The sequence below is a fragment of the Callospermophilus lateralis genome, chromosome 10 (genome assembly GCF_048772815.1).
Source record: "Callospermophilus lateralis isolate mCalLat2 chromosome 10, mCalLat2.hap1, whole genome shotgun sequence".
In the NCBI taxonomy this organism is placed as follows: Eukaryota; Metazoa; Chordata; class Mammalia; order Rodentia; family Sciuridae; genus Callospermophilus; species Callospermophilus lateralis.
The window spans coordinates 123,601,383-123,621,438 of record NC_135314.1 but is presented as its reverse complement, the minus strand read 5'-3'; the positions used below and the strand labels follow the sequence as shown (position 1 = coordinate 123,621,438).

General features: G+C 32.3%; 1 protein-coding gene across 2 annotated transcripts in view; it reads right to left on the bottom strand.

Moving 5' to 3' along the window:
- The window catches only part of Stag1 (STAG1 cohesin complex component), a 362,710-nt gene that overhangs the window by 187,204 nt on the left and 155,450 nt on the right, over positions 1 to 20,056 (bottom strand). Inside the window, exon 5 of one of the 2 annotated variants that reach the window (XM_076867213.2) lies at positions 9,718 to 9,814. The exons of the other annotated variant lie outside the window; for it this stretch is intronic. Coding sequence (XP_076723328.1) covers positions 9,718 to 9,814 — 97 coding nt within the window. The remainder of the gene's footprint in view (positions 1 to 9,717; positions 9,815 to 20,056) is intronic. 2 annotated transcript variants of the gene reach the window in all.

Here is a 20,056-nt window from a genome sequence, read left to right as displayed (position 1 = left end):
AAAAATCTTTATTTTGAATTCTCTTAAACAATACAAGGCACAATGTCCTCAATATGCTGAATGAAAACTACTGCCAATATTATAAGTGTACATATATACACATGTACATTTTAAGAAAAACACATAACAAATAAAATTTCAGAAGAAATTCTACAGAGCCAGTCACTAGCAGAACCTCAAAAGAATTTCTGAATGCTATTCTTTGGACAGAAGTGATCTCAGATACATCTATCATATGTATCTACTATAAAACATATCACTACAATTAACAATACTAGATTATATATTTAAAATCTGGTAAGATGATAGATCTTATGTTAAGACTTTTCAATCAGAATTTAAAGAACACAATTCAGTTTTATGTACATAAGAAGCATCTAGAAGGGAAGGGTACATGAATAACAAAAGAACAAGAACAGAAAGGTTGGGCCAGAAAGGGAGGAGGCAGGGGGTTAGCAATGATGGTGGAATGTGATGGACATCATTATCCAAAGTACATGTATGAAGACATGAGTTGGTGTGAACATACTTTATATACAAAGAGAGATATGAAAAATTGTGGTATATATGTATAATAAGAATTGTGATGCATTCCACTGTCATGTATTTAAAAAACTAAAAGCAATTAAAAAAAAAAGGCTGGGCCAGAAAAACAAGAAAAGGATTAGGCTTCATTAAAATTCAAATATAATCAAGGAGAAATGCATAAATCTAAAATCACGACGTCAAGTTTTAATACAGGGGCAGTGCCTGTCAGAAGCAGTAAACAATAAATTGGGATAAAAATATTTAAAGAAAAGTAATAAACTTAACAATGAACAACCTACAACTTAAAAAATGCATAAGACACAGAGCTTTCATGGGCACATAAACATTTGCAAAAGTTGATGATATCTCTTAAAATAACTCTGTAATTCCAGCAACTCAACTCGGGAGGCTAAGACAGGAGAGCCCCAATTTTAACGACAGCATTGGCAACATAGTGAGAATTGGCTCAAAATAAAAAAATTAAAAGGGCAGGAGATGTGGCTTAGTGGTAAAGTGCCCCTGGGTTCAATACCCATAAAGAAAAAAAAACTATATAGACCGTTTTCTCTAGGGTCAAATTAAAAAAAGGAAGGAAAGAAGAAAGAAGGGAGGGAGGAGGATAATCAATCCACAAATCCACAACAGAGGTTAACCAGAAAACTTTTATGTTTGGAAATTTTAAAAAATGCTTTTAAATAGTCGAATACAAAATGTAACTGAAAATTAAAAAATATTTTAAATTAAAACAGGGACATGATAAGGAGCTATAAATATATCTAAAATATAAGGGAATATTATAAACAATGCCATAAAACATAGAGGTAAAATGGAGAATTTCCCAGAAAAAAATGTGCCTTGTCAAATAAATAAAACACTTGAATGCTGCCAAATCAGTTAAAGAAAATAAAACAGTAGTTTAAAATCTCGCAACAACAGAAATTTCAGGCCCAAATGCCATGAATTCTACAAAACATTCTGAAAAGAAATAAGTTGAATCCCATATACACTTCCTAAAGACAGAAAAAAATGATATTTTTACAATTCATTTTGTTAAGATAAGAAAGCCTTGATACTAAAAATGGAAAGAATAAAAAGGGAAAAGTACAGGTAATCTCATTGATAAAAGATAGATATATCCAGGATTTGTGGTATATAACCACAATCTCAGGTTCTTGGGAAGGCAAGGCAAGAGGATCAGAAGTTTGAGGCCAGCCTGGACAACTCAGGAGACCCTATCTAGATCCAGAATTTTAAAAAGTTTTTAAAAAGAGCCTGGAATGTAGCTCACTGGTAGAGTACTTGCCAAACAAGCATGAGTCCCTGATTTCAATCCCCAGTACCATAAACAAATGAACAAACAAAAAGGATACACATACTAAATCCCCCAAAATATATTAACAAATCAAACTTAGTGATAAATTTAAAAATTTGATGGGGGAATGAGAAGAGAGCTGTAAAACGATAGGGGATTTTATGGTCAGTGAGACTATCCTATATGATACTGTAACAGTATATAGATGATCATGAATTTGTGAAAACTCAGAATATTACATCACAGAGTGAACTCTAATGTAAACCATGGACTTCAGCTGATTATAACGTATTGATATGATTTCATCAATTACCACAGTAATTGATAGATCTTAAAACAGGAAATGGAGGTAGAAGGAGGATAAATGAGAACTATCTATATTTTCTGCTTATTTTTTATGTAAGCCTAAAACTGCTCTAAAAATTAAAGTCTTTTGACAAAAAAAGGCTCTACTAATAATGAATGCTTTTAAATGGTCAAAATCCAAAAATAAACTGAATGACAGATCTACAACCCCCCCCCCAAAAAACCCTCTAACATAGTGAAAAAAAAATCCTAAATGGAGAAATAAAATGACTGTGAATTATAAGATCTGATTTCATAAAAATGTAAATATATCAACCACGGATGTATAAAAGTATCATTAATCTTTGCACTTCCACCTGTGAACTATTTTGACATGAACAATGATGTACAGGAGACTTTCCACTGTCATTCAGTGGGTAGAGCCTATGATGAAGAAATGCTCCACAAAACAAAGAATAATCCAGCCCCAAATGTCAATAGTGTCTATCCAAGTTGAGAAACTCTTGATATACAAATTCAATATATAATTCTATTTAAATTCTAACAAGTTTTGTAATTCGTTTTACGAAGTTTATTGGTAGAACTAATTATAAAACACACAATCTCACATGCACACCAAGAATTTTCTAGTCAAGGAATTTTTTTTTAAAGTAACAAATTAATTATTAGAATACAGAATCCAGAAGACTTTCCTGTAAGCAAATACTAATGGTGCCATTGTACATTGTACATTGTACTAGTAAAAAACTAGAGAACTTTTCACACTTAAAAAATCTACAACTCCAGATGGAATAAAAACCTAAATTTCCAAGGTTAAACTGAATATAAATAAACTTTATATAAACTAGAAGTTTTTATTTAAAAACCAGGAGAATATTTTCTTGACTATCATGTAAAGAATTTCTTAAATAAGTTACATGTGGAGTCCCATACCCATACACTTAGCAACCTGAAAGCTGAGGCAGGAACATCATAAGTTCAATACTAGCCTCACAACTTAGTGACATTATCATATAAAAAACACTGAAAAAAGAACTAGGGACATAAAAGTGGTAGAATGCCCTTGGACTCAATCTCTAGTACTACAAAAAGATGAAGGGAAAAGGGGAAGAAAAAAAAAAAAACAAGAATTTCCCACATAAAACACAAAATGCACATAAAAGAGAAGACTAACAAATTTCATTACATTTTAAAATTAAGAACTTAGGCTCATTCATTCTTTCAACAAATATTTATAGGTGCTAGAGATATAACAGAGAACAAAACAGATAGAAACCACTTCCCTCAAATAATAATATATCAAATTATGAGAAAGAGGAGAAAAATAGAACCTACTGTAAGGTGGGAAAGGACAGCATATGCATGTGAGTATATGTGTGTAGATATATATATATATATTTTTTTTCAACAAGAGACTAGTATTATCAGAAAAATCTTACAAATCAATTAAAAAAAAACGATCAACATTGCAAGAGTAAAATAATCAACTGATATATGAAACAGTACACAATCTCAAAAGCAGGAGAGGAAATAAAAATGAAAAACATAACATGAGACTTTGGAAGCTACCTCACAAGACAAATCTAAAAATATTGTCAATACTATGTTTGAGCAGATATGAAGCCATCTGATTTCAGTGACATTGACTAGTTAGAGCATTAAAATTAACTACAACCATTTCAACAAAGTATGGCCATTATATTTTCAAGCCCAGCAAGCACTTTGACTCCATGGTATTAAATCACACCACTTTATACAGGGATACTAACATGTATAAAAGATAATTTATAGTAATATTGTTTATATTACCTACAAGCTAGAAACAATTTAATTTCTTTCAAGGGTAGAAGTATAAATAAACTGGTATGCTTATAAAACTAATATTTTACAGAAGCTCTCAAAATAGGGCAATTTGCCTCTCCAGGGGCATTTAGCAACCTCTACAGACATTTTTGATTGTCAAAACTCAGGGAGAGAAGAAAGAGAGAAATGTGTTATTGGTAACTAAGAGTTACAGGTAAAAGATATTGCTAAATGTTCTATGATACACAGGAGAAACCAAAACAACAAAGAACTGTCTTTATCATATCATTGTACAATAAATAACTACAGTACAGAAAACATAAAAGTAACACAAAGAGTAGGTATAGTTAACTATCCAAATAAGGAGAGCAGGCAAAACTATTTTATTTAAGGACATAACCACTAATTATAAAGCTATAAAGAAAAGCCAAGAAATAGTTCTCATAAAATCAAGGTAACACTTATCTCTGTGGGAAATGAAAACAGTTGTGATGGGGAGGGTCATACAACACAGAAGGGAAGGTTCTTGTGAAGTCCTGGCAATATTCTTTTCTTTGACTAGAGTACTGGTAACACTGGAATTCATAGTATATTAAATTATATAACCTATTCTTACATATTCTATATATCTTCTGTAAGTATAAAATGTCAAAACTTAAAGAAACTTAAGAAAAATGATAATGTACTTGTACGTGTTTACAGATAAGGATTCATTAAATTCAAAATAGAATACTGATTAATACATAATGAACCCATTAAATATACACTTGTTAGTTTCTAAGCCACAGGCACATATATACACACACACAGATAAGGATACCAGTGCCATTTATTTACTTGGGAGGAGACAATAAATCATAGTATTGCAGTAGGGACATAAAATAAGGGGAAAAAATCAGAATTAGAAGTGTGTTATATAGCCCATTACTACTCTCATAAACTAGAACCTAATTGAGCTCCTTCTGAAAATATCCTATGTTTAGGAATCTTAGTTTTCATAAGTACTGCCAGAAAACCGATATGGAACCAAAATTGAGGGTGAATCCAAAGACTGGGTGTCCAATAGGTACACACATACATTATTAATTATGGTTATATAAGAGTAACGTAATTTTTATTTTATCTCAATTATATACATATCACTTTTCTTAACAGCAGATTAAGTTGTGAGGACATAAATAACTAGTTTGGATATACCTATTTTATAAAAGGAACCATTGTATTTCTTTTGGCCTAGAGGTGCCACAAAAAAATTACTGTGACACTAATGGGCTCACAAATTAGGAAAGTTCAGGAAACTGATTAACTGCTCCTAGGTTTAATTCTCTGGCAATCCTGCACTCCTAAGGAAGCCCATGGGCATTTGGAAGTCAATATAAGTACTACAAAACAGAAATATTAGTTGTTATAACCAAATAAGAAAGGTTATTTCTAATCATCAATTCTCAAGCATATACTTTATATAAAAAGACGTTTGTCAATGAAAAATATTTATCATTACCCCACATAAACACTTTTGAAATGTTATGTATTGGTGTAAACCAGAATGTATGCATGTATTCATCAATATTATGTATTTAATAAAGTATAATACTTTTTGAACATGGCTAACACATTCATTTAGGCAAGCATAATTCTATTAATCTATCCCTATAGTTCTATGATAAGCCCTTTTAGCTTCCTCATAAATTTATTTCTATAAACACTTATAAAGTTATACAACTTAAGAATACAACACAAGGTTAACAGTTTTAAACATTTCCTTTGTCATCATTCCCTATTCATTAATACTGAGTATATCTTTTATTGAGTTAGTTGGCCCATGTTGATGGAGGGCTCCCACAGTAAATAGAATTCTCTCTAAATGGTTCAAATGAAGAGACTTTTGTGAAAAGACTAAAGATAAATGGGCAGTTAGGGAGGCAATCAGTGGTGCTGATGCAATCTAAGATAGCTAAAGTTGGAAACCAATACTGTATCCTAGGGTTCAAGATCCAAGATGAGAAAACAATACTTCCCATGTTATTCAGTCATGGTAAGATGTTCCATTTGCCTTGTCATTGGTTGTGGTATCCTTCTAGTCTGTAACTAATGGTTAAAAAAAAAAAAGCCTCTCGATGCCCTTACTCTCTTCCTATTTCAAGCCAATTTTATTTATTAACATATTAATTGTACAAACTAACAGGTTTCACTGTGATATTTCCATACATGTATTTATATCATGTGTTGATCATATCAAATCCTCCCTTCTACCCTTTCTCCCAAACTCTTCCCTTTCCTAAATAGTCCCTAATGATAAATAGTCCCCTTGTTAAATAGTCCCTATTCCATCAAGACAATTTTTGTAAACATCGATTAGTCATTTGATCTTATGTAGCTTTAGGGGGAATAACTGATACAATAAAATATGAACCTGCATTTTAGAAATTTAATTTGTAACAAAAAGGTCTGTATGTATGATACAAATCTTACCTCAACATATTAGAAATATAGTTCATTTGTCCTTTGTTGACCTTCACTATACTGTGGCTATTATATAAAAGTTTTCAGTTCTCTTTTTAGTACAGTTTAATTACTGTATGGAATGATATGATTAATTTGTTTCATTTGCATTCAATTTTAGAACTTACACCTTCATCGTTCTTGATTTCCATTTTATTTTTGTTGAGTGTGTGACATTTTGAGATAGCATTCAAAGTTAAGGACTATTCAGAAAGCATTTTCAACCAGGCATGGTGGTGCATGCCTATAATTCCTGTGGTTCAGGAGGCTGAGACCCTACGCAACTTAGCAAGACCCTGTCTCAAAATAAAATAATAAAAAGGGCTTGGGTTGTGGCTCAGTGACAAATCACTCCTGGGTTCAATCTTTAGTACCAAAAAAAAAAGGTATTTTCAAATTAAGTATCCATCCTCACCCCAATTCCCTCTATATTTTTCCAGCTCATTCTCATTCTCACTCTCCCTCCCTTTCTTCCCCCTCCCCCACAATTCCTCCCTATTAGTAACCATTGATCCCTGGTTTATTCTTTTTATATTTCTTTTCAGTCATATAAGCATATACATGTGTATATCTAAATTTCTCCCTTCTTAGGAAAAAAAAGGCTGTATACTTCAGATTTTCTTTTGCACTTTCCCCTTAAAACTGTATTAATGCATGTTAGCACAGATCTTCCCCATTTTATTTGTTAAAAGTGCCACAAAAGCCCACTGTGTAGTTATACCACAAAGACCTGTACATGAATCACAGGTCAGTAATCACAATAGCAAAGATAGTAGAAAGAACCTGAATATCTAAAGACAAATGAATTGGTAAACAATTTGTAAAATCCATATATAAAATGGAATATTATTCAATCATGAAAGAAAAATGAACTACTGATACATGCTACAACTTATCTAATCCTCAAAAATATAGGGTAAGTACAACACATCTTTATGTGTCCTCCCAAAATTCTTAGGCTGAAATCTTAAGTCCCAGTGCACTGGTATTAGGAGACAGGGACGAAGGAAATAATTAGGTTATGAGAGTTAGTGACATTATAAGGTACCCTGCATAGTTGTTCCATCCTCTTTTTATCATGGATACAACATGAAATCAGTAATTTACAGCCTGGAAGGGAAACCAAACAAGGACCAGACCATACTGGCACTCTTATCCTGAACTTCCAAAAATAAATTTTTGCTTTTTATAAGATAACCAATCTTTCATGATGTTACAGCCACCCACACTAAGACAGCTGCACGATATAAACTGTATACTTTAAAATGGCTATTATATAGCCAATCCCAAAAAAACAAATGTGGAATGTTTTCTCTTATATAAGGAGGCTGATTAATAGTGGGGTAGGGAGGGGGAGCATGAGAGAAATAGACAAACTCTAGATAGGGCAAAGGGGTGGGAGGGAAAAGGAGAGGGCAGGGGGTTAGCAAGAATGGTGGAATGTGATGGACTCATTATCCAAAGTACATGTATGAAGATACAAATTGGTGTCAACATACTTTATATACAACCAGAGATATGAAAAATTGTGCTGTATATGTGTAATAAGAATTGTAATGCATTCCACTGTCATTTATTTTTTTTAAAAATCAATTTTTAAAAATGGCTGTCATATAAATTTCACATATTTTAAAAAATCACATTGATACCATTTTTAAATCATTAAGCTGAAAATTTTGAGAAATATAGTACTGTTTAAAATAACAAAAAATAAATATATATTTTTCCCTAAAAAAGGGGGGGCATGAAAGCTCTATACACTAATATGTTTTGTGTTATAGGTATGGAGAAGAAATTGTATGCATTTCAACCTATAAGTGTGGAAATTAGAAGGCTAGAAAGAAAAATAGATTGGAGGACATATAATAATTTAGACAGGAGCCATCTACTACGCAGAGATAAATGAGAAGACAAAAAGTGTAAAGACTTTTTATTACATAACTTAAAAATTATTTTTAGAGCCATGGGAATACACTGCAGGAGTAAAATTTTAAAGACTACTTACTACTTTTAAAGTTAAAACTCAGAACTCTTGGAATGCAAGAGATAATATATGAAAAACATATTATCAGTGGTTGCTCCACCAATTTTACCAGAGTAAAATGAACAAACTTTCTTAGTTTTAAATAGCCTAATCTCTACCTACTCCCTGCCAGTCTCTAAACTCTAAGGTTCAGCCATTGAATTCTGTCCTGGAGTCAATTGTGGCTTCTTGTCTTTTTGTACACTGCTACTTTTTGCTGTTCTCTTCAAACGTCCTTATATTCATTTCAGGGTCTGCTTCCTCTAGGATATGTTGTTTTGTTGTTTTACCATCTCCCCACATTAATATATACAGGTACAGCCCAGCTGGATCAGAAGCTCCTCCCTATTATTCTCATGATCTTTTGGGTTAGGGATATACACAATAAATGAAACTGCCTGACTCTCGAGTCTTGATTTTGGGCCTAACTGTATGAATCCAGATAAACTTACCTAACACCTTTAATCTCAGATTCTGATCTATAAAATAAGGATCACAACTACCTGATAAGACTGTTAACACAGATTAAATCAACTAATGTAGTTTAGAAAAGCACAAGGTTTGACATATCTAAACAGTCATTAAATAATATCTGGTTTTTATCATCGTAACACTTCACTGAACTAGTCATATATTTCCTTTATTATTCCTTACAATAAAGACACCTTTAAATATTAGACTCTTTTAATCTAAGCTATAACTATTCTACATGAGAAAAATATCTAGTAACTACCTGTTAAAATGATAAAAATATCACTATAATTAAATTGTTTTATGGATTTCCAACAAACTGTAAATTTAATACACAAATTATAATAGTTATATTTTCAGCAAAACTTAGGAGTTTCAACTATTTATATATGAGGATCAAAATATTTGCAAACGCACAAAATTGTGAATGTTAGCAACTACCACACTTTCTAACATGAAGCTTATGTACAAAAATGAGTAAAAACAGCAAAATGTTATGATCTAAAAATTCAATTCAAAAAGCTATTTCATAAAATTCATATTTCCTCCCTAAAGTTTCAAAAAAATTCAGAAATGCATTATTTTATAGGAGCAAACTGGAACTAGAACAAAAATGAATATCCTTAAATAATTTACCAATTATTTTCTCTATCAGAAAAAAATTAGTACATAATTCTAGAATGAATTATATTTGACTAGTGCAGGTGAAGTAAAAAGTCACACTGCTGGGCTGACAGGCTCAATGTACATCGTTTATTTTAATATTCTGTACCTCGACATCCTGAACACTGGATAAAAAAGTTGATTAAATCCAGAAGTGCGATGTCCCTGTCTTGTTTATATGATTCAATCCAGTCGTCCACCACAGACTGTGGAAAAAAAAAATATAAAAATGAAAACTTCAAAAAATTTTGATATCATAGCAAATAAATTTTCAAAAAGTTTGTGTTTGTGGGTCTATTTGAATAAGAAAACTACTTACCTGACACTACTTCTCTGTAGCCAAATAAAAGCAAAGATCACTCTTTTTTAAAAAGGTCAATAAAATGTACATTACTAGTTCTCATTCACAATACACCAAATAAACTCGACTTTACCAATCCCTTGAAGTCAAGCAAATATAATTATTCAGAAACTATATTATAAAAACAACCTCAAAATTAAGCCAAATTCACTCCTTACAGATAAATGTTTTCTGAGTATCAGAAAACCTACTAAAGAGTGCAGAACATATGTAACAAAATGAATTTTTTCAGAAATAAAAGAAGGGTTCAATATATGGAAATCAAATTTATGAAAAATTAAAATGGTTGCACTTCTTAGATTTCAAAACTGTCTGATAAAATTAAGTCAATCTCAATAAAAAAAAATACTTCTACAAAAACCAGAGTAAGATGGAATCTACTCAGAGAAAATAAAGACAAAGACTAAAATACAATTGTTACTGAAATATTTAAGACATTTCAACTAAATAAGCAACAAACCAAGGATACCTCTTGTAGCCATTCAACACAGGTTTGAACCTTTTGTTAAGGTAAATATTAGTAAAACACTAATAAAAACAAGTCTCTCTTGCTACAAATAAGAAACTTAAGGCTCTGCTACAGTGATTCAACAGACTAATAAAATAGAAAAAAATGATAAGACCATTGATTAAAAAAAAGGCTTGAGCATTACAATAACTAGACAACATAAAAGGAGGAGAGGTTTGTTCACAACTACAAATGCCAAAAATAAATTCAAGAGAAGTACAAGCACTAACAAGGAAAATGTTTGAAAAATTTACAGGATATAAAAAATGACATAAATAGGTTCTGAATTTAAAAACAATAACACCAAAAAGTTCAGTTTTATCTCAAAACTGTATTGTCTTCTCAGCTTCTGAGGCAAATTAATGAGATTTTAGTTAGCATTCTAGTTAGCAGGACTGTTTGGGATATTCTTTGGTGGGAGTTGAGGATGGGAATCAGAATAAATATATAAAACATAATACATTTTTAAAAATTTTATTTGTGCACTGAAGTATGTTTGTATACAGCAAAATGCATAAATCTTAAGTTACACCTTAATAAACTGACCAACACAGCTATGTAATAATCGAGAAAAAGAAAATATTTCCAGAATTGAAACATGTTCCTTCCTGATACTTTCCTGTAAGTAATCATTTCCAATCCAAAGGGTAATTATTATTCTGACAGTTATTACCAAAAATTAGTTTGATATGTTTCATCTTTTGTGTTTCCTTCCAGCAAAGTTATATTAGTAAGATCCAATTATGTTATTTTTCAAATTAGTAATTCCTTTTTTGTACTGCTGAGTAGTGTTTTACTTTATAAATTGATAATAATTTATTATCCATTTTACTGTTAATGGACATAAAGCTGTTTCCAGATTAGGATAATTACAAGCAAACTGTTTTAAATGTACACATCTTTTGATGAACATACAAATTCTTTTCTACTTTCTATATAATAAGCAGTAGACTTGTTAGTATACAGAATACACATGTCGAGGGTTAGCAGACTATGACAAGCAATTTCCCAGAGACAAGTATAGTAAATTATACTTCCACCAACAGAATAGGAACAATGTAGGAGATTTCCAGATGCTCCATGTCCCAATCAATACTAGGTATTTTTAGTCCTTTTAATTTAGTCCATTCTGGCTGGGTTAACCTTCTTTTATTACCTTTTATTGAAAAGAATCACTTTCATTTCTTCTAAGTAAAAAGAGAAGACTTTTTTTTTTTTTGTACATAAGCCTATCTTCCTATCTTATCACACAGTGTTTTGAAAGTTTTATTTTAAAAATGAACAGAAACTAAGAAAAATATTATGGTGGTAGGAGAGGGCAAAAATCAAAAAGAATTGTACGGTTATCTGTTGAAAGTTCAGCTCTGCTGAGAGTTAGGTCTCATCACTAGTTCAGGATAATGGTGAGAACTTGGGAGTAAGTGCAGAAACTTTTAAGATTTAGCACCCAAGCAAAAAAGCTTTGTGAGACCTTGTTAAAAAAATGTGGCACAAGGCTGAGGAAGAATCTGTTTCTGCATTTCTATGTGGGTCCACCATTGTGAAAGCATTCTGAACATGGTGACAGAATTTTTCATTCCCCGGTATTGATTTATACTCCCACCAGTTATACATGAAGAGCTCAAAACATTCTGAGAAAACCTGTGTGCTGGAAATTGCATTAGAAGTACTAAAATTTACTCCAAAGGTACTGAATATAAATCAGAAAATAACAGACAAGTAACATAAAAGAACAAAGTACATAAGTAGTTTCAGATATATAAAACACATTACACAGAAAGTATTTCAATTTTAGAAGGAAAACATCAATTTATTAATAAATTATATTAACATAATTGATTATTCATCTAGGAGTTTAAAAAAAATCATATTACTTAAAAGCTATCAGAAGCCAGGCACAGTGGCGCACTTCTGTAATCAACCTATTCAGAAGGCTGAGGCAGAAGATTCGCAAGTCTAAGGCCACGCTGGGCAACTCAGCAAGACCCTGTCTCAGAATAAAATAATAAGGATGGGGGGTGCCCCTGAGTTCAATTCCCAGCACTGCAAATAAATAAATTAATTAAATTAAATATAAAAGCTACCAGAAAAGTGTGGGGACAAAAGAACATGAGAATGTAAAGAAATAAAGAAGCGTTGGTAGACAGAAACTGTCAGACATATATATATGAGAAGTATTACTATGGGCATAGGTGGGTAGATAATGCAGCCTGTTACAGAGGACCTTGTGTGGGATAAAAGTTTAAAGAGAGAAAAAGAATAGAAAACCATAAATATGCCTCATAATCAAAGTGCTGGAAATCTTCAGGAAAAAGAAAAAAAAATCTTAAAGGAGCCAAAGGATATATATGTGGGAACGACTGACAAGAAGGATGGTATATTTCACACCAAAAAATAATGCAAACTCATGGATAATGGAATAATCTAGTTAAAATACTAAAAGAAAGAAAAAATATGTCCATACAGAATTTTTTTAATACAGACTCTACCCAAAATAAATCTTCTAAATAAAGGCAAAATAACTTTTAAAACAAAACACTAAAAGAAAAATAAAAATAAAACCAAGAAAATGGACTAAACACTCTTCTTGAGAAAAGACTTAGACTGGTCAACAAGACCCAACCATTACGCAGACAAGTAAATTATAGAGAAGGAAAAATGATATTAGCCTCATACATCCAGTAATTACTCCTTGGAAGTCACCTATATTAAGATTTTTACCAACTTTCTGCTTCTTTAGGGTGTGTTTACAGCAGCACCACTCCCTTAAAAAATTTCCTATTTTTTAAGAGTCTGAGAACTATTAGAGTCCAATTATATCTCTTCCCAGGCCCTGAATTTGAGCCCAATATAACATATTCATTTAAGTAGTTTATTAATATTGTCATTATTAATATTGTCAAAGAACACTGCTATTTAAAAGAGAAAAAAAAAGATCTAACCACGTGATATTTACAAGAGATACTCCTTAAGTACAAGAGCACAAGTAGCTTGCAATATTAGGGTAATAATATATACCATGCAAACAGTAATTGTAAGAATATGGCTACACTAAAAAGAAATAAAGACAAGAAATATTATCAAACATGAAGAGGAATATTCCATAATAATAAATTCTTTAGGAAGATATAACAATGCTAAATTTGGATACACTAAATAACAAGTCTCAAAACATATACAACAAAAACTGAACTAGAAGAATAGACAAATTCATAATCATACTGAGATTTTTAATACACATCTCTTAGTAGCTGAAGAAAGAAGCAAACAGACCAAAAAAAGTAAGTATATAGTTTTGAATAAGACAAATGTGAACAAATTGACATGAATAAAAAATAATGTCAATGATTACAGAATATACATTCTAACACACATAGAATTCACCAAAACAGGTTATGGATCAAATCTTTTAAGTACTTAAGGGCCTGAAATAACAAAGAACATGTTCTCTGGCCATAACAGATTCAAGTCAGAAGTAGATAATAAAATATCCCCAAATGTTTGGTAATTAGAAAATATTTTAAACTAAAGATAATAAAAATATAGCTAAAGTGGTACTTATGGAGACGAAACGTAAGACCTTTAAATAGTAAAAAAAGCTAATCAATTTAAATATTTATAAAAGAATGTTTCATAAAACTAATATATTCATACATTAGGATGAAATGTAAATAGTAATACAAATGAGCTGAATCTACAGTTAGCATTAATGATAATGAAGGTTATTTGTGACATTAAGTGAAAAGAGAAATGTGAGATACTAATTTTAAAGCAAATTCACATACATACCTCCAGAATAGAAAAACGTATGAAAAATTCAAGCTGTGATACTGATAGTTTTCATATCCTCAATTCAACGCAAAGAGTTTTATTATAAGACTTTACTACAAAGAAAATCTCTGAGAGCTCAGCCACAGATATTCAACAAGAAGACCATTAGAAGACTCAAAATTACAGATATAAATGACAAATATCATGACATTTGTTATAATCATGATTCTTATATACTAGAGGACAGTGCAGAAATTAATATTCTGTTTTTCTCCATAAGGAATATGAGGCAGTTCAAAAAATAACATTTTTAAATTAAGAAAGAAAATAAAGAGAAGACAACAATAACAAAAAAAATTAAAGCAAGGAAGAAAAATTACATATATGGTACAGAGTAGTCAATGTTAAAAATGAATTTTAAATCTTGCCTTTAATCTCTCCATAAGGCTTAGAGATCAATTCAATTTGGTTGTCTATGCAGTGTACTAAGTTGATATTCTTAAACTGTTAGGTAAATATATTTTTCAGTAGCCATTTGACAGAATGTTGGTTAAACACAAAGGCACAGAGAACTAGTATCCTGTATTATAGATTCATTTGCTTTGTAGAAAGACAAGCAGATGGCAAAGAAAATACAGTTACATGTAAACTCTAATCTGGGCCAGGAATGATGGCATACACCTACGGTTCAAACTACTTGGAGGCTGAGGCTCGAGGACTGCCTGAGCCTAGGAGACAGAAGTCACTCTGGGGTACAAATAGACCATGTTTCGAGGCAGGTGCGCGGGAAGAGGGGAAGCAGACCTAACCACAGTAATCCTTTTTTTAAAACATTCTAATTTGTTATATATGAGAGTGGAATGCATTAAAATGCACATTACACACATATAGCACAATTTTTCACATCTCTAATTGTATACAAAGTATATTCAAAACATTCATATCTTCATATGTATACTTTGGATAATGATGTCAATCTCATTCCACCATCATTTCTAACCCTATGCCCCCTCCCTTCCCTTCCCACCCCTCTGCCCTATCTAGAGTTCATCCCTCCCATGCTCCCCCTCCCTATCCCACTATGAATCAGCCTTGTATCAGAGAAAACATTCCCATTCTCTTCTAAACTGAGAATCACTGTATAATAAATGTATGAAATTTTCCCCCCTGCAAATCACATGCATTTTTTTTGTGTGTGAATGCGTAAGTTCTACATAGTGAGAATTTTTTTATTACTTCATGAGACTTATCTTATTACTATCTGAGGCTTATCTTGATGTGTAAGTTAAAACTTTTTTTTAACATATAACTCTCATTTTATTTATTTACTTTTTGGGGTGCTGAGGATTGAACCCATGGCTCTGTGCATGTGAGGCAAGCACTCTACCAACTGAGCTATATCCCTAAAACATTCTTTATTTTTATAGCTCTTCAAAGCCTGAGATTTGGGTTTAGGATGCAGCTCAGTGGTAGCAATCTTGCCTAGCATGCTAGAGGCCCTGGATTTGATCCCCAGCACCACAAAGGGTGGCACAGGGGAATACAAGCAAGTCTGAGTTTGTCTGTTTTTACTATTTTACACTTATTTTAAATAAATTTTTTATATTTTAATGTAGCTCTTCTGATATTTGCTCTTATACACAATGCTATTTCTTTTCATTTGTACTACTGAAGTTTCTGACCAAAGTGATCTTACAGTTGTCCTTTTATATTACTACTTAGTTTTTAAGCTTAGATGAATAGTGTGGTCCTTCATAGGATAGGATGTATTTTCATTTTACCTTAGAATCAGTTTATAATATCATTTCATACCAATTTCCAGAAAAATAAATAAAGCCCCATGACCACTATATTTCACACTTTCATTTGATACTAATTTTAGTTTTTCCTATTTCTATTGTTTTTATGAAATACCAAGCTATTATCAACAAATTATTTTTTAACTTAACATGGTAACATTAAAGCTAAGTGGTCTAATAGCCATTTACATAAAAATGGCAGAGAAAGGTATTTTAATATTGATGTCAGGTTTTATAGTTTCTCTTCAGTTTGTAAGCTGCCTTTACATTTACAATATTTATCTCACAGGTCTCATCAGAGGCATTTTGGCAAAATGACAACCTGAATTTCCATTTTTGATGATCTTCTCATCACATTCCCATTCAGAACAAAGTAACTGCAATGAACAAGGAGGATGCAAGCAAAGATATGGGTTCTACAAGGATCTCTAGAGAAGAGAAATAGCACAAAATGAAGATTTCTTCTCAGCCAAGAATGCTCAGGGAAAGACAAGAATTTCTTGTTGACATTTCTTTAAAAAGTGGCATATTCAGAGATTGCTGAATCTTCTTTAGAATAGCAGAATTCCTGAGATGTGTGGTACTAAAGCCTACTGCAAATTCTTAGCCCAAAAGAAACCACAGGGTCACAGGATGAATTAATTGCTTCCCACTCCTAAGACTAGGTGGGAAAGCACCAATTAACAGAATTGATTAGAATGATACAGGAATAGAGACTACAGCAACATTCACTACATATGTTTTTGGGTCAGTTAAAAGGCCCTGGTAATTTGATAATATGACTCCTTAAGAAATCAAAACAAAATAATGTGCCTAAAAGACTCAGTAATCAAGAAGTGAAAAAGCAAATCAATTGTATATGAAACCGATGAGGAAATTAAAGCATAGAAACAATGACTGGAAGTTTAAAAAAAAGTTTAAGAAAAAAAGAATTTCCAATTTAAATATGCCCTGAAATGAAAGAATAATCACCAAGAACAAATGTAATGGCATGAAAATTGTGTGAGTGGGTGGAGGACTGCCAAAACATAAAACAAAAATACAAAGAATTCATGAATAAAGGAGTGAAAGATTTGGCAGATGCATTTAGCAGATCTAACTATTTGAGAAGTAGAAAAAAAAGAACAAAGGAAGAAAAATAAATTAATCATTTTAAAAGGAATACCCTGATCAATGAAAGATTTAAATGTGAACATATACAAGATTCATCTAGTTACAGCCAGAATTAATTGGAAAATCATACACTCTAAACACACCCAGGTAAAATTCATTAATTCCAAGGAAAAAGTAAAAACCTTACAACATTGAGGACCAAAAATAAATCAGATAAAATGTTTATAAACTATTCTTAGGGATCACCCAATCAGCAATCAATACCTTTAAACAAATAGCCAAGAAATGCTAGACATATAAGGAAAGCCTCTGAATTTATTATCAATCTACTGCTTTTCAGGTCCAAAATTATCCTTCAGTATCAGTTCTGTTATAATGGACATTTTCCCTTCACATTAAGAAGTATATAAATTTTATCAGCATAATTTCGGGAGGATAGTAGAAAAGGAAAGAAACTTCTCTCCCTGGTTCTGATATGCTGAGTTTTTCTTTTTTTTTTTTTTTTTTGCTCTTGCTGCATGGTCTATCCAGGAGGAGTGCATATAAGGAAATACTACAGTGGTCTACCTCAGTCTTGTGCCATAAGTATACAGTCCTTCACTGACCTTCTGCCTAGCCTGAGTCTGATGATTATCCTTTAAAAAAGAATGTGTGTGTGCAGATAGATAGATAGATAGATTAGTAAATGGACACTATATCTTTATTTTTATTTATTTATTTTATATAGTGTTGAGGATTGAACTCAGGGCCTCATGCATGCAAGTGCTTTACCACTGAGCTACAACTTCAGCCCTGATGATTATCTGTTTGATATCCCTATGAACATGGTCACTGGTAGGTTCCAGGTCTCATGATGGCAGCAAGTATCCCATCTCTCTACAACTATCTACTATTTTTAACAAGTGTACTACTGCAAGTATTATTTCCTATTGCCCAGCAAATGCAACCCAGTTTTGCCAAGGCAACTTAGTACAATCTACCATCCAAGGAACTGCAATTCATCTTTTCCCAACAGAGTTGGAAATTCACCATGAAGGAGCAGAGGCTCCTCCTTTCAAGTTTGACTTTCCTTGAGAAAGGTGCTTCAAGCCTTTTAGAATTATCTTTATTTTTATATATATAGTTATTCCTCTATAACTTAGTGATTAGTTATAATAAGTTTTACTTACTCAAATGACTGGCTCCTTACTAAATTCAAACTGATAATTATTTCCAGGATATAAAACAGTAGAAATAAGATTTGTGGAGCTGAGTCATACCCTTGGGGTTAAAGACAAGACTATGTTTCTTGCTAGGGAAAACAGAATGCTAGTATAGAAATAGTAACTTCAAAATTAACCAAAGCCAGGTGCCATGGCACATGCCTGTAATCCCAGTAGCTCCAGAGGATGAGACAGGAGGATCTCCTCAGCAAAAGCGAGGCGCTAAGCAATTCAGTAAGACCTTGTCTCTAAAATACAAAATAGGGCTGAGAATGTGGCTCAGTAGTTCAGTGCTCCTGAATTCAATCCCTCATACCAAAAAAAAGCGTTAACCAAGTTGTCATCTGTGGTTGGTTGTAATGAAGTGCCCACTCAAGCACATACCTTGGGAGCTTAGTGGCTAGTGTAGCTGAATATTATGGCAGTAATAACGAGTGTTAGGGCAATAGTATAACATAGATCCTACCAGGTACATTACAGGATTTACAGAGAGCAAATGATAAGCACAAGTCCCTTAAATCTCAGCCTAAATCACAATCTGAGAATCAAAGAACTTCCATGATTGTCTTAGAAGAATCTTTTCCTCCTTTATAGTTATGGGGTTTAAAACTACTGAAAAAAATCAAGCTGGAAAAAACAAATTTTTCCCCCTAGGGCCGAGGACTAAACTCAGGGCTCTGCCACTGAGCTAAATCCCCAACTCCTAAAATTTTTATTGAGTAATTGATTCAGTCTCACCAAACTTCTCCCATCTAGAAATTATGACCTGAATTGGCAAAGAATGGGATCCTGAAACATGGAACAGAGAATTTTGTTTCATCTCAGATGAAACTAACCTTTGTAACTCTCCCTCATTCCCAAGTAATTTTGAGCCTCCCACACCAATAGAGTAAAGTTCCTTTCCAGTGTCTGAGAAGATGGGCCTTTCTTGGCTTGAAAATTCTGTTTATATGAGCAGATGTAATCCAGCTCTTGTTGACACTTGATCCATAATTGAGTTCAAATCAGCGTGTTTTAAGAGGAAAAGTATATATTGGTAATCCAGGAAGAAATACTTTACAAACCCAGAAGATAACTGAGGAACATATGTGGGAGTAGATTCTAAACGTATCTGACCACAAAGGGTAGAATATAAAAGCACATCATACTAAATTCATTAATATTAATGTGCTTACTAAAAATTCCAGATTTAATGCAGTAGTTCGTGTAGCTGGTAAAGGCTATATTACCTAGCTGGTGCATTGGAAGTGGATGTAACAGTTGAGGTGCCAGAGCTTCCGTGCACTGACACAGATCAATGATTTAAAGAATTAGGAATGCTGGATTTGATGTATCATGTACAAACTGCATATGTACGCTCCTACTCCCCTCTATGCTCTATGAGAGGGACCAAAAACAATGAAAACTGTTATTAGTGAAGGAAGGAAATACATATATCTTTATAAAGATCTGTGGTTATTCTTTTTTTTTTTTTAAAGCCAGGTATGACTACATGAGATGTGGTCATTAAGAAGAGTTTCTAGATTTCAATGGAGATAATGGAATTCCAATGGAAAACATTCCAAGTGGCTATACTTAACCATCAAAAACAAAGTGGACATATAATCTCTAAAGGGCAATACACACACACACACACACACACACACACACACACACAGAGAGAGATAATTATTATGTCATTATACAAAGATCTT